Here is a 16,365-nt window from a genome sequence, read left to right on the forward strand (position 1 = left end):
TATATATATAATATATATATAATAAATTATAGATATATATATTCAGATATCATGTTAAATAATATGAAATAGTTGTTAATCTTCAGAAGGTTAAACTAACGTAGAATAGTAATCTTTAATATTAATATTACAGTATATATGATGAATTTCATTTGGAGAAAAAGAAAAATAAAGTTGAGGAGGACATTTGAAAATTGAGTATAGGTGGTGGGGTCTCCATACATTTTTACTTTTAAAAATGATCAACTCTCATGTATAGTGGAGAGCCACTATAAGATTTGTATACCTAAATTAGGTTCTAGGCTTTTGGTGTGCTCTGAGGAGGTTAGCAAATTAAATGAGAAGTGCTTTTAACAATGTAATTAAAGTGAGTTTTGTAACTTTTTTTCTTTTGGTTTTTCGGGTCATTAGGAACTAGCTAGCTTTAAAAAGATTAATTTGATGCCACGAATACAATTGAAATGGCGCAAATTCTCTACGGACTAGCATACAGAAAGTTACTACGCACAAAGCTTACTACACGCAAACGAATATGGTCGCCAATGTGGGTTTTTGATGAGTGGAATTAATGAGTCTTCTCATCCGCTTAATCTGACTTTGTAAGTTGAGCATCGACTAGATCACAATAATACGCCTCAAAAGGCTCTCTCTTTTCAGATGAACGTGAACCGATCTGCGCATATAGATAAACTTTAGCTGGTTCTCACGACGTGTTTTTGTTGGGCTGATGTGAAAATCTTTTGCAAATAAATTACGTTCTTTTCCTTTTTTAGGATGCACACTAGATTAGGTTTGTCTCCTTAAAAGAAATGAAAATTTTATTCTAGTGCTAATGATGATGATGATGATGCTATACTGTGCGTTCTACGTAGGCATGTCGCACAATATTACTTTGTGGGTTTAATATATTACTCAATCCAATATCAAAAGTTATTAAATTAATTAGCTTTATATACCTAGATGTCTAGGACATGTGTGTGGCTTGAGCCTGTTTAATTTTGGACTCTTTACTCGCACCAATAGAAAACATTAAACTTTTTAATTTTTTTATACACCTATAAGCTTGTACAACTTCTAGGCACTTAATTTTTTCTTTTTTTAAAGTTAAACATTTGTTTTCGCCTTTTAAGTTGACAATATTCTGAAAACTAAGCCAAATTATATGTCGATGGTCATTTGGTGTAGCTTTTAAAGTACTTTTTTTTACCCTAAAAACAAAAAACTTTCTACATGTGAAATTCAAACTAACTTTATTAGAGAAAAGTTAGGAAATTATAGTTGATTAAAAATCTTTTATGTTTAATTACATATCTCTCCAGTAAACAACTCTAGCAATCAGTTCCGATCACTAAGAATATCGTGCTGTGCCAAACATGTCCTACTTCACAGATCTCTTGCATGACTATATGCAACTTTTGAAAACCAGAAACAGGTTTGGATTCACACCAACTTGTTGAAATTAGTGATGAAAAGCTAGCAAACATATGCAAGGAAATCGAAGGTGAAAATCGATCGAATATGTAGCAGAAAAAAAGAAAAAACAAGGAGTTAGGAATTTCATAAAAAGTACTTGCAGCCTCCTTGATTCCTGATAAAATGTGAAAGGCAAACATGTGCAAGAAAATTGTAATCAAGCTGTCAATGGGCTTCGTACTTTTGGTAGAACAATATTAATAATCTCTTTTGGGGTTGGAATTAAGCTAAATTGCAATTTTGGCCCTCAAACTATGAACGTACGTTGCATTTTGATTCTCAAAATTTTAATTTATTATAAGAAAAAACTTCAAATATCCCCCGTGGTTTCGCACTTTCGCACTTTATTACCCCGTGATTTAAAGTGTATCAAGTTAGTATCATGTGGTTTCGCATTTTCTCACTTTAGTACCCTGTGGTTTAATATTTCTTGCGTGGGTCAAATTCCAGACCTTCTAATCTGCTTCTAGAAATACCAATCATCTACGCAAACAAACCTATAAACCCCACTCCAAAAAATCTTTTCTACACTTGTCGTTTATTTCACTACTCCAAAGGCTAAAAGACAGCACACAAGGGGTCCGAATTCCGGACCTTCTAATCTGCTATTTCGGACCTTCGAATCCTAGTTGATTCACATTTTTAGCTAGTTTATTTCTAAATGAAATAAAATGAAGCGGGTAGCATACTAGCTATCTCTCAAAAAACAAAAAAAATCAAATATCTAGGCAAGTCAGTGGTGCTAATTAACATGCCCGTCACTTGTCATTCTTTGCGGCCAACTCCTTTTTGGCTTACCTGCCACCACCACCACTTCCATCATTGCGTGGGTCGAATTCCAGACCTTCTAAGATGCTTCTGGATATACCAATCATCTACGCAAACAAACCTATAAACCCCACTCCAAAAAATCTTTTCTACACTTGTCACTTATTTCACTACTCCAAAGGCCGAAAGCCGGCACGCATGCAAGGGGTCTGAATTCCGAACCTTCTAATCCACTGTTCAGCAATATCAAATATCTGGACAAGTCAGTGGTGATAATTAACATGGCCGTCACTTTTCACTCTTCGGTTCTGCACCCAACTCCTCTTTGGCTCTCTAGTCACCACCAGTACTTCCATCATCTCCTTCGTTAATTTGTTTTTTTTTTTTTGAAAGATAGGTAGCGTGCTATCCGTTTCGTTTATTTCATTTAGAAATAAATTTAGCTACAAATGTGAATCAATTAGAATTCGAACTTAGGACTTCGAATATCAACTATCAAATTCTTTGCCATTTGCTGTAGGGACGGTCGGTCCCTTGTTAATTTGTTGTGAGCTGTGAATGATGAATACATATTATTATATTATATTATATAAAATATGTACATATTTAGTTCAAGTGGGAGGCTTCCTCGTGACAAAACGCAGCCAACCAAATTACACAACTTTCAGACCTCATCGCTGCTGTACGGAGACCAAACAAACCGCTTGAATAAAACGTGCATCACCCTCCCCGCTTTGTGCAATAGTGCTTATATCACTTATCCCAGTTATCTCTCACACTTGCTTTAAAACTAGTTATATATATATATATATATATATAGAGAGAGAGATAGGTTGGAATACTATTGATAGTAAAATATCTTTTTTGCTATCAAGTTTTTAATTTTCGGATGAGAAATTATAGGATTAGAATGATATTAGTCTTTTAGAGTTGAGTGGTCCTCCTCTCTAGAATTGAGTGGTCTCCATCGGGTTATAATATTTAATCCAATAGTTAGAAATGATAAAAAGTAATTGATCCAAAAGCTAAAAACTTAATAGCAAAAAAGATCTTTTACTATCAATAGTATTCTAGCCCAACTATATATATATATTATTATTATATATATATATATATATATATATATATAATTCTACTTGATGACTTTATAATGATTTCGAAAATTATCAAATTATTTTCTAGAAGTTTCAAATACTTAGATCATGTTTAACGGTGTGGATCAATCATTTGAAAACTCTCAACATCGAAAACAAACTTATGAGTAGTAAGGTTCTATACTCATAAGAGTATAGTAACCCACCCTCTCTCTCTCTCTCTCTCTCTCTCTCTCTCTATATATATATATATATATATATATATACAGAGTTGAGCTCGATAGCAAACGGGCTCCGTTGCCACCCATTTGTTTTGGATGATGGAGCCTCCAAATTGACGATCGGTATCGTTGAAAATGATCTATACCACCTGACGTATCTAGAAATAAAATTTCATGTTTTTCCGATATTGTTCTTAATTTCATTCATCAAGTGGGCGTAAAAATAGACGGCTGAAAATGAATATCCTCTTAAAAATGATGATAGGAATTTTGTAATTAATCAAGATCGAGAGTGTAGATCTTGTTCTAAATAGTTTAAAAAATTTTCTAACCAAAATTCAATTGATTTGGATAGCTTTACACCGTTAAACGAGAAAACACCTCATATCGATCATTAAAATTACAAATTTTGAAACCCTTTGATCATTAGGTCAATGATATCGAAAATATTTGAAATTTAATTTCTAGGTACTTCAAGTGATATAGATCATGTTCAACGGTGCCGATCGTTGATTTGAGGGCTCCATCATCGAAAACAAATGGGTGACAACAGAGCCCGTTTGCTACTGATAGCATTTCAGCTCAACTCTCTCTCTCTCTCTCTCTCTCTCTCTATATATATATATATATATATATATATATATATATATACTATCATATCAATACTCCGTAAAAATTTAATAATTATACAAAAGATTTATATTAATTATGTTTTGTGCGATCTCAGTAAATTTGCATATTTATTACTACTGTCTGCATAAACTAATCAATAATCTTATGAGTACAATATTTTGAGATCAGGTATGTACAATTGTATGCATTGAGAGAAACTTATGCTTTGAGTTGACCAAGAGAACTTTTGATAAATCGCTAATGTGCTGATAAGCCAGTATAACACGTGGGACAAGCGTGCATGAATCAAGCTCAAAATTTTTTATATGATTTATGCCCACACATTAATAGTCTAATCCTACAATCATACCAAAAATACCTAATTCATTAGCCTCATTTGAGAATATATATCTTCTAGAATAGTAGAAGCACTTAGGGGCTGTTTGGTTGTGCGCATTTGCAACTGCAGTACAGTTGCAAATGCATGCAGCCACAATTCCTTTGTTTGGTTTAGTGTAGTTGAGTTCAATTGCTGCAGTTCCAACTGCACAAGAAGGCCCAAATACTGCAGTTGGAACTACATCCAAATTGGTCGTAGTTCCAACTGCAGCAGTTGGTGAGGGATAGAATCACCCACAAATTAATAATAATAAATAAATAAATAAATAAATAAATAAATAGCTAAATAAATAAATAATATATGTATATAGGTAAATAAAAATACTTATAAATAAACTCATACTAATAAAATTTTTTAGACAATACAAGCTTTGTGCAAAAAATTAATTTTTTTAAATTTATTTTATTTAAAATATAAATATAGTTTTTTTTTCTAAATTTTTATAGAATGTGATCGTGTATGTTAATTTAATAAGTTTTAATTAATTATAATTATTAAATTTGATTAAAAAAAAAGAAGAGAGAATCGTTTAAATTTTTAAAGTTTGATTTACATATTAAAATTAAATAAATTAAAAATTTTAAATGTGTCGATTAATAAGTTGAAGAATTATTGAAAAATATAAAAATATTATATATATCTACTTATTTATTTATAAATAGTAAATTTAAATAATTAATAAATTTATACAATTATTTTATGTTTAGTGAAGGTAACCTCACCACTCTATCTGAAGAGGTGACAAAATTCATAAATACAACTATCAGCTTCATATTACCAAACAGAAGAAATGTAACTGCAGTAGTTGCAACTGCGTAAAACCAAACAGACTAGGTGTAGTTATAACTGCAGTATTTGCAACTGCATGTATTTCCAACTACACTGTTTCTGCAACTACATCTAACCAAACGGCCCCTTAATTTCCTTCTTTTTTTTTCGAGCAATAGATTGTGACACCTAGCTCGGAGGTTAATGTATCAATCTCTTAATATTTTTGATGAGATAAAGTTAAAAGCTCAGCACTTAGCAATTAGTTTAATAATTTAACAACATTCGACCAAAACATCTATTTCGCACTACTACTTAATTAGGATATAAATATTTTTTTGGTTATTGATCATTCTTAGAACAATTAGTTAAATACTTGATGATTAGTATACAAACTTTTAAATTTGAATTCTTATTATTTTACATCCTTGCGAGGTATCTGAAGTTTTTTTTTAAAAAAAAAACAAAAAAACTTAGGAGCTCGTGCTCTACTTCGGCGCGTTGGATGGTGGACCAACGACATCCGTTGATTTCTCATTTGACGGCGATAGCGCGAATCACGGGCATCACCGTCCAACCGGTTGATCTGACGGTCAACGTTGGTCCTTTGCTTTGATATACTATGCATTGATGGGCAACGTGGACTCGAGAGGACCCTCGCATATACGATGGCTTATCCACCTAATGATGTGACCAAAACTAAGTTATCAATTCCAATATGATGGTTTATCTATAAAAAAAAAACTTTTATTAAAAAATATGCATAATCGAACCTATTTAGGAATATTCTCATGGTAGAGATAGAATTTGCTACGGGTCAGGTCGGGTCGGGTCGGGTCAGATTCAACTAAATATACTGATCCATTAAAACCAACCTAACTCAACTCATGATTGATCAGATAATTTGTCCAACTAACCTATCAATCTGATTCGATCCAATTCAATCCACAAATCTTACTCAACCAAACCTGTCGATCAGCCAACTCTACCCAACCCAACTGATGATCAAACCTTCAACCGTGTTAAATAAAGCATTACTATTTGTACACCTATTTTATAAGTGTAAAATTTATATCCTGACATTTGAAAGATTGTGATGTACTCATTTGACACATCACATTTTTTGTAATGCTGAAAAATTTTAAAAAGTTTATAAGCTTTTGGATGCAATGGGTGTAAGATATACACTCCCATATGGGTTGTAAAAATAAATATTTTCTATTGAATAATATGACATAATTGTTAAAAAATAATATTTACAAAAATAATAATAATATTCTATTGTTAATTGACCCATCTCTATTAGATTACATGACAAAAAGAGAGTAAGAACACACATATTATGAGCAATTAGTGTGTTTTATTACATAAAAATAAACTAATACGCCTTATTAAAGATAAAAAAGGCATATACATAGATATATTCCATACGCCCTATGTTTATGTAGGATTATATGTCTTGGTGCATGTAATCGAAAAAATACACTGTTTTCCTTTTGCAAACTTTTATTTTAATGTAATCAAAAAATCGCATAATTTATTTTCTAGGTACTTCAAATACTCTAGATCAAGTTTAACGGAGCCGATCGACGATTCGAAAGTCGCAACATCGAAAACGAGCTGGAAGCACGAAAGGCTCCGTGCTTCCGATAGCATAGTAGCCTTACTCTCTGCTCTCTCTCTCTTTCATATATATATATATTTATTATATATATTATATATATATATAGTCCGGCTGGGTACTACTCATAGACCATGCATTTTGGTGCTATCTAAGCTTATTCTAAATCTCGACGATCGCTCGGGTGCAGACTTCTTACACTGGATTTGGTAAGTATTTGAAACTGAATATTATAATTTCGACATCATGATAGGCTAGTTGATCAGAGGGAGAGTGGGGGGGTCTCAAAGTGATAATTTTGTAAGTTTAGTAGATGTGATGATTGTTGGTAACGCCTGGTGTAAAACAATCCAATAAGATGAAAATTTTTATAGGAAATATTTTTTACTATTTAGAGTAAGATCAGTACCTATGATCTTAAATTCAATTATTTTATGAGACTTTATATTTTTAGTCGTTCATTTTTAGACTACTGTTTGATAGGTAAATGATACCAATACAAATTATGAATTTTAGTTTCCAAATACTCTTCATAGTGTAGATCAAGTCTACGGCCGATGTCGATTTGATAAGCTGGTGTGGTGTTGGCTGGGTATGCCATAGTGTAGAATTGGGGTGGTAGCACGGAGGTGGTGTGTTGGTGCACGATAGTATACCAGCCGTGCTTGTATATATATATATATAGAGGAGAGAAGAGAGAGAGAGCAGGGCTACATTGCTATTTGGAGTACAGCAACCCTTGTGCTCCTAACTTTCTAACCACCCATCAATGTTTTGATTGGGTGCTGTTAGAATGATAGAGAAGAGATATTGGGAGAAATTCAGAAGACGAAATTGAGACACCCAATTCTTCCCAATATCTCTTTCCTCTCTTATTTCTAAACCATCCATCAATCTTGATGAGTGTTAGAAAGGTTAGGAGCACAAGGACTGTCCGTTGCTCCTTAATAGCCACATAGCCCGTTCTATATACTATATATATATATATATATAATATATATATTATAGGGCTACTTAGTACTTATAGTACTGAATTTTTGTTACTATTAGTCTCGTGTTTCAATCTTAAGGTATTCAAATGAACGATTCACACAGTTAAATATGAAGTTTTCAATTTTTTCGATATTATTTACTTTATAAATAAATTGTGTCCAAATGAATGGTAAAACTTGAACAATCTTTAAAATTTGAAGATAGAACTTTTGAATTTCAAGATCAAGAATGTTGATTTTGATCTAGATAGTTTAAAATATTTTTTATCAAAATTTGAATAAACTTAAATTTTACTACACCATTAAACTACAAACTCGTTATAGTAGTCATTAAAAATTAACAATTTTAAAATGATTTGATCATAAAATAAACTATGTTGAAAAAATATAAAGGCATATTCATAAAAACTTTAAATATCCTACATCAGTTTTAACGATGTGGATTATTGATTTGAACACCCTAAAATCGTTGATTTGAACACTTAATCCTAGAGAACCACTATCATCCTAATAATCGTACAAATTTTCATCCAAAGACCGAAAAACTAATGACTTGATACTTTTAAAAAATATAAACTAATGACTTGATACTTTTAAAAAATATAGGAACTCAATTCCATATATATAGAGAGAGAGAGAGAGAGTCCAGCTATGGTGTTTATAAAAGCACCAAGCACTTGGTGCTTGTAAGTTTTTTACCATTAGATTTACTCAACGGATCATTTTCAACCATTAGATTATACTATTCAACCAACCACACACTCAACCCTAGGGAGCCCACATCATCCTAACCGCATATCTCTTAATCCAATGGCTAAAATTTTACAAGCACCAAGGTCTTGATACTTTTAAAAGTATAGGAGCTCAATTCTATTATAGAGTCCAGCTATGGTGCTTGTAAAAGCACCAAGCACTTGGTGCTTGTAAGTTTTTTACCAATAGATTTACTCCACGGATCATTTTCAACCATTAGATTATACTATTCAACCAACCACTCACTCAACCCTAGGGAGCCAACATCATCCTAACCGCATATCTCTTAATCCAATGGCTAAAAATTTACAAGCATCATGCTAACCGCATATAGAGTCCGGCTATGGTGCTTGTAAATATTTTACCGTTAGATCTATGTCTTTAATCATTTTCACCCGTTAGATTATACTATTCAACCAACCACCAACTCAACTCTAGGGGGCCCACATCGTCCTAACCGCACATTCCTTAATCCAATGGCCGAAAACTTACAAGCACCAATGACTTGGTACTTTTAAAAGTATAAGAGCTCAATTCTCTCTCTCTCTCTCTCTCTCTCTCTCTCTCTCTCTCTCTCTATATATATATATATATATATATTATATATATATGATTGAGCTTAGTAATACTCTCGATAGTAAACGGGCATTTTACTATCGAGTTGTTTTCGGATGATAGAGCTTCCAAATTGACGATCGGCTCAGTTGAAACATGATCTATACCACTTAAAGTGTTTAGAAATCAAATTTTAAATCTTTTCGACATCATTTGCCTAATGATCAAAAGGTTTCAAAATTTATAATTTTAATGGTGGATTAAGAAACGTTTTCTCGTTTTACGGTGTAAAGATATTCAAATCAATTAAATTTTTTGTTAGAAAATTCTTTAAACTATTTAAAACAAGATCTATACTCTTGATCTTGATACAGACTCCTATCATCATTTTTTAAAGAATATTCATTTTCAACCATTCATTTTCTGTTTCACTAGATGGATAAAAGAACAATATCGAAAGTGCCGTGAAATTTGATTTCTAGGTAGTTTAAATGGTTTAGATCATATTTAACGGAGCCGATCGTCAATTTGGAAGCTTATCATCGAAAACAAACTCGATAGTAAAACGCTCCGTTTACTATCAGAGAGTATTCTAGCTCAACTCTATATATATTATATATATAGAATTATGCTACTATACTATCAATAGTACCAAGCCCATGGTACTATTGAGTTTTCGGCCGTTGGATGAAAGGATGTACGCGTTAGGATGATAGTGGTCCTGGTTAAATTGATAGTGGTCCCCTAGGGTTGAGTTGAGTGGTGTTATAGTAGTAATCTAACGAGTGGAAATGATCAAATGGTTGATCTAACGGTAGAAAACTCAATAGTACCAAGGATTGGTACTATCAATAGTATAGTAGCTGGACTCTTATATATATAATATATATATATATAGGGTCTGGCTCCTATACTATTAATGAGACGATCGCCCTCGTACTCATAAGTTGTTTTTCGATGATAGAGCTTTCGAATCGACGATCCACACCGTTTAACGTTATTTACAGCATTTAAAACTTCTAGAAATCAAATTTTTAATTTTTCGACATCATTTACCTTACGATCAAGAGGTCACAAATTTGACAATTTTTAACGGCGGTATGGGATACTTGCTAGTTTAACGGTGTAAAAGAATTGGAATGTGTGAAGTTTTGATAGAAAATTCTATTCACTATATAGATAAAGATCAATAACTCCGATCTTGAATGAATGATCCGATCATCCTTTTTTAGGACGTCGTTCGATATTGACCGTTCATTTATGCCCACTTGAATGGACTTTATTATATTTCGAAAATTTACGAACTTTATTTCTAGACAGTTTTCAAATACTCTAAATCATATTTAACGGAGTGGATTGTCGATTCGAAAGCTCCATCATTGAAAACAACTTATGAGTACGAGGGCTCCAATACTCATAATGGTACAGTAGCCATGTCCTATATAGGGTTCGGCTACTATACTATTATGAGTACGATCGCCCTCGTACTCATACGTTGTTTTCGATGATAGAGCTTCCAAATCGACGATCCACACCGTTAAACATTATTTACAGCATTTAAAACTTCTAGAAATCAAATTTAGTGAGGGAGCTAGTATGCTTCTGGAAATATGAAGCCCTCCGTACTTCTGAATCGTTTTCGATGTTGGAATTTTCGAATCAACGATCAGCTCCATAATACTTGATTTAGAGTATTTGAAGTACGTAGAAAATAAATTTAGTGATTTTTTTGATATTATTTACCTAGTGATCGAAAGGGCTGAAAATTACAAATTTTAATGACCATGGTGAGCCAATTTATTTTTTTTAAAAAAAGGTAATATATTGTATCTTGTGCAGCTAGTTAAAAGCTTGAATGTTGATATTTGAGACTTGAGATTTCAAGTTCCAATTTAGTTGTTTCACATTTTTAATTGACATTTCTGGAAACAAAAAAAAGATAGTTTATTAGGTAAGAATTTTTTTAAGAAAAACTTTTTTTTGTTTTTAATCTACAGAGCTAAGAATGGCTATGTGACTTGAATGGGCACTACATAAAAGGGCACCACATCAAGATTAGCTAGCTTGATATTAACTACTGCAATAAAATTGGCTTAGAAATTCAAAATTAACACACATCCATTGATAAGTTTAACATATTAGTCCAATGACAATATCTGAGCACACACATGCCTAAACCCAGGAAAATAATTGCTACAGTTCTTCAGTGGGAGCATGCCACATTGAGTAGGATGCTTCTCCTTATTCTACAAACTCTTCCTCTTATCTCTCTCTCTCCCTTTTCATGTATAAACTAAATAAAATGAATTGGAGAACCTCTTTGAGATTCATAGCCACTGTTGAATAAATTGGCCTTTGAATCTCTTTACAGAAGAGGATCCAACAATTAATTATGTACAGACGGTCCAAAACCAACCTTTCTGAATGCACTCAGTATTCCTGCGAAACTCTTGGTGCAGAAGAATCTAAATCTTTCATATCTGAGCTTGATGATCTTAGATGTGCTAACATCTTACTGAACTTCGGTCTCTTCTGCGTGATCGCGATCGAGATGTCATTCGGGAACAGGTTGCCAAGTACGAATGCATGGATGATCGTCGTCACGAGCAGTGCTGTCACGATGAAGGTGGAGAAGGCGGAGAGCCCGATAGAGAGGGCGTGCGTAAACACATTCGCAACTTCCTCGGAGTATCTTATTGTCGCGACTGCGGCACCGGTCATCGGAAATGTGTATGCCCACCAAGCAAGTGAGAACCTGTTGAACACAAAGAGAGCGATCAGACATGAGGAGTCCTCTTTACGAAAGTAGCAAAATGCGTAAATCTTCGGAAAGAATCGAGATAACTACCTGAAGCCTCGAAAGAAGTTTATCCGCACGGCCTGCGAAGAGAGGAGACATTCGACGAATTAGATACAAATCTTTCTGAGGATTGGTAGAACTCACAAAACTTGTTCTTTGTTTTTTTTTTTTCGTTCCAACTTTCGAACATGTAACTTGATCAAGGTTGAAGAGAGGATCTCACCAGTGACATGTAGAGGAACAAAGCAATGTAGTACGCGATTCGCGCCCCGTAATCGAAGTCTCCTTGGATCTTCGCCCAAGACATGGAAGCGACGCTCGGCGCCGCCACGAATAGGAAGAAAACCGGATGGAGCTCCTTCGGAAGAGTGAGATTTGTAGGGAGCCTCTGATAAAGAGTTACAAACAGTACAATGTAGTGAGCCAATCCGACCGCGAAGAAGAAGATCGGCCCTTCTTTGAGCCCCATCGACGCGCCCAACAACGCGCCGACAAAGTTGCCTACGATCGATAAGTGGTTCGACGGATTCGCCACCTTCGAGAGCCTTCTTTGGCCGCCGGACATCCACTGGCCATAAATTTTCAGTTCCAGGCAAAAGATTGGAGCCATGAGGACATACCTGTCGAGCATAGAAAAATATTAAAACACCGTTCTCTGGCTAGCAGCTTAAGCTTTTACAGAAAAAAAAACGGTTGTTTTGGCGGTACCAGAGAGGGGCTGGAAGGTTGACAGCAACGGATGGCGGAACTCCGATGGCTAAGAAGAGGCAGGTGATCCAGGGGGCGAAGAAGAAGTTGACGCGGACGGGGTGGTAGTACTCCCGCCGGACCGCTTCGAAGTAGAAGATAACTTTCAAGGAGTAAATGAGGGAGATGAGGCCCATCAGTGCAAGGGAGATGAACCACAGGACTAGATTCGCGGTCGGGCTCACGCGGAGGAAGGTCATGGAGGGGGATGTTGCCAGTGTTTTCCAGAGAATGGCCTGGCCGCTGACCCCGAGGCAAATTCCGAAAGCGTTTACCGGGAATCGCAGAAGGAAGGGCCACTTCTCGTCCTCTGGCAGAACAGACACTTCTGTTGCCTGCAGTGCAGATCAATCAAGACGCATTCTGATGTCAGTGGCAGCATGCCAACCAGAACATACATACATTATCATTTCAGAAAAGATGCCGTTTTCGCATCATCTTTAGTAATTGAAATCGGGATCAAACTTCAGTAACTCAATTTGTAACCGTTGGCGGAGATCGTCTTACCCTTAAAGTGTCCAATTCGGGCCCTTCCAAGGCATCGAAATAGCGTTCCACGGCCGGAACGGCGTCGGTTTGGGCAGCACCATGAGAGGAATTGGCCTCCAAATCCTCTTCTTCTTCTACCTCTTGGGGCTTCCCGCGCAAATTTGACAGCTGCCTCTCGAGCCTCCCCGACCACGTCTTAAAAGGATCGAATCGTTTGTCCCGCACACTGTCACTCCTCGGCACTCTTCTCGGGCCCTCGATCACAGGCATAGGCTGAGAATGATACTTCCCTTGTTCAGGCGGTTGAGAGCTCACGCCGTTAGCAGCATTTGCTTTGTCTTTATCGGTGTAAATGACCGTCTTGGTTTGCCCGATGTGAAGCCCCGAGGGAGAGCTCGGCAAGCTAAAAGACAGAGAGAACGGACGGCTATGATTGGCCATTTGAATCGGCGAGCTTAGCTCGGGCAAGTTGATTACTATGTCCTGTCCACGAGTATCAGCAACTTCTGTTCCCTGCAACGAAACATTTGTAAACAAAATTTGAACCCAAAAGGAAGTATAACCATTCTACACGAGCGCGATACCGAATAGCAAGTAGAAATTTGTGCAATAAGTGTAGACGAACGCCACTTTGGAAAACTATTCGATGATTTATCAGTAATTTCACCTGTAACTTCCCTGCTATCCAACATGTGAAACGAAAAGCAATTTTAAACAAGTTTAATTTTGACAAGGAAAGTAAATGAAAACATTTTTGCTGTTAACTATTGCACTTGATGAATCTGTTGACACCTCATTAGTTCATTTGCAAAGCAAAATTTTGCAACCATGACAAAGATGATAAAGAACTTTTAAAGAGAACACTAATTTCACCTAGAATATCAAGAAAGCGAAATATATATACACAAAATATATATATATATATATATATACATATAACTTACTGGCTCATGAACAAGTGTCTCTTCTTGAGAAGTGTAATTGGTAGCTGTTTGAGATTGATCATTTTTGCCATTTGCATAACCAACACAATCAAATCCAGCAACAGTTTGAGATGAAACAAGTTTCAAAACAGGGGGGAGTGCTTCTTCAAAGCACTCCTTGGTCCCAAGCTCAACTTGGAGATCCTTCTTTTCCATCCTATAGATCACAAAACACCTGCAAAAACCAAACAGCATACATATATATAAACATAAACATGCCCATAATTAGAATTCAACACACCAAACCAAACTACAAATTTTTCCGACAAGCAACTGCACAGAAACCACGTAACAAACTACCTCAAATGGGTGAGTAGTAGCGTCGACAAAGAAGCGCTTGTATCCTCAAAACTTGGGCTCTTTGTATGAAGAGTAAGTACAACAAGAAGCCCCTGTAATGATGCTTGAAGTAATCAAAAATGAGGAGGAGAAAGAGAAGAGGAACACATTAAGCTCTGAGTAGTGTGACAAAGACTCAAAGAGGGTGGTGGGCGCTGAGACGTATCGAGAAGCTTCAGTGCACAGCATTACATGCCAATGCATCGTTTTCGCTGAGCTTCCGCCATAAGCGCTGTTCCTTAACAACATGTAACTCTCATTCTTCCGTATATAAAGAGGAAACAGGGAGGGAAACTTGCATGATTATACCTCATCTACTCCGATATTGCATGCTATGTACTTTTTTTTTAAGTATAATTATTTTATCACTTCTAAATATGCTTAGTTTGGTATTGAGATCTATCTTATCTAACGTTATTAGATAGAATGGAGTTGAGAAAAAGCAACGCTATTAGATAGAATGGAGTTGAGAAAAAACATATAGAGGTATGCTTCTGCGTTTTCTGATGGGACCGTAGAAATATATCGTAACTGACTAACCGCAATATGCGGAACACAACATTACGTATGGAAACAAACATGATATTTTTTAATCGTTGTTTCTCACCGCACGTAATGCAATCTCCTCGCAATCCCAAACGAAGCCTTAGTGTAAGTGACAAAGGACTTAATGGTTGGTATCTGAGATTTTAATTTTGAAATCTAGTTACTTTACTTTTTTCAGGCAAATTTATTTCTGAAAATGAACGAAACAGCTAGGATACTATTTTTCAATCTAAAATGCACAAAAGTTTAGAAACTAAACTATTTAAGTGAGAAAATACAGTAGCCAAGACGAACAATACATTTTACCCAAATATAATACGAAATGGGGGTCTTGGATTGTGTGGACATAGTATAGTGGGAATGGGAATTTGAAGAAATATGAGGTCAAAGAAGGAGAAAAATAAAAAGAAAAGAAAAGAAAAAAAAGGGAGTAAGAAAGAAGCTTGGAGTTTCCTAATGGGTCCTATTTTGGACATTAGTATTTGAATTTTATTTATTTACATCTAATAAGTATTACTTTATGGATGGACTGGGAATTGTAAAGGGTGGCTATCAAACCAATTGCATGGGGGAGAAAAAGAGTCATGGCACAAACACAAGTTATTTGACCTCATGGTCCAAATTTCATTTGTTCAAAAAAAAAGAAAAACCAAAAAGCACTTTTACAAGTTGTTGGTTTGGCTTTAGCTTTTACAGAAGTACATCACACGTAATAATTTATTTATTTCATTTGACATATTATAGCTTTTAATGGAGCTTTTTCAACTTTGGGAACATGGAACGGCCGAGTACTCAAAAATTTTAAACAACCAGGCTTTGTTTGGTTCGGGTATATAAATAAGAATTAGTCATTACTGGAATAGGTACAAATATGTGGATAAGAAAAATAGCGTTTGAATGAAAATTGTGTTGTTTCTGGGGATAAGAAAAATAGCGTTTTGATAGATAATATGAAATAAAAAAATTAGTAGGTTTATTTTCTTTTTTTTTTGAGAGAGAAAGGTAGCATTCTACCCGCTTCGTTTATTTCATTTAGAAATAAACTTAACTGAAAATGAGAATCAACTAGGATTCGAATTTGGATCTCGGATACCAACCACCAAGCCCTTTTGCCACTTGCGGTAGGAACGGTCGGTAAAATAGTGGATAGTTATATATAGAAAATGGAGATGTTGGTGGGGATAGTTATACCAGCTTATTTCAG

The 16,365-nt window shown here is 35.0% G+C and overlaps 1 protein-coding gene across 1 annotated transcript; it reads right to left on the bottom strand.

Annotated features, from left to right (window-relative positions):
* LOC109721865 (S-type anion channel SLAH2-like) lies at positions 11,346-14,863 on the bottom strand. The gene is made up of 7 exons (XM_020249662.1): positions 14,577-14,863; positions 14,238-14,451; positions 13,312-13,806; positions 12,766-13,139; positions 12,281-12,677; positions 12,106-12,137; positions 11,346-12,012 (listed from the first exon to the last, which is right to left on the bottom strand). The coding sequence occupies exons 2-7, from the start codon at positions 14,430-14,432 to the stop codon at positions 11,688-11,690; spliced, it is 1,818 nt and encodes a 605-aa protein (XP_020105251.1). The 5' UTR covers positions 14,433-14,451; positions 14,577-14,863; the 3' UTR covers positions 11,346-11,687.

This window comes from Ananas comosus, linkage group 16, assembly GCF_001540865.1.
Source record: "Ananas comosus cultivar F153 linkage group 16, ASM154086v1, whole genome shotgun sequence".
Lineage (NCBI taxonomy): Eukaryota > Viridiplantae > Streptophyta > Magnoliopsida > Poales > Bromeliaceae > Ananas > Ananas comosus.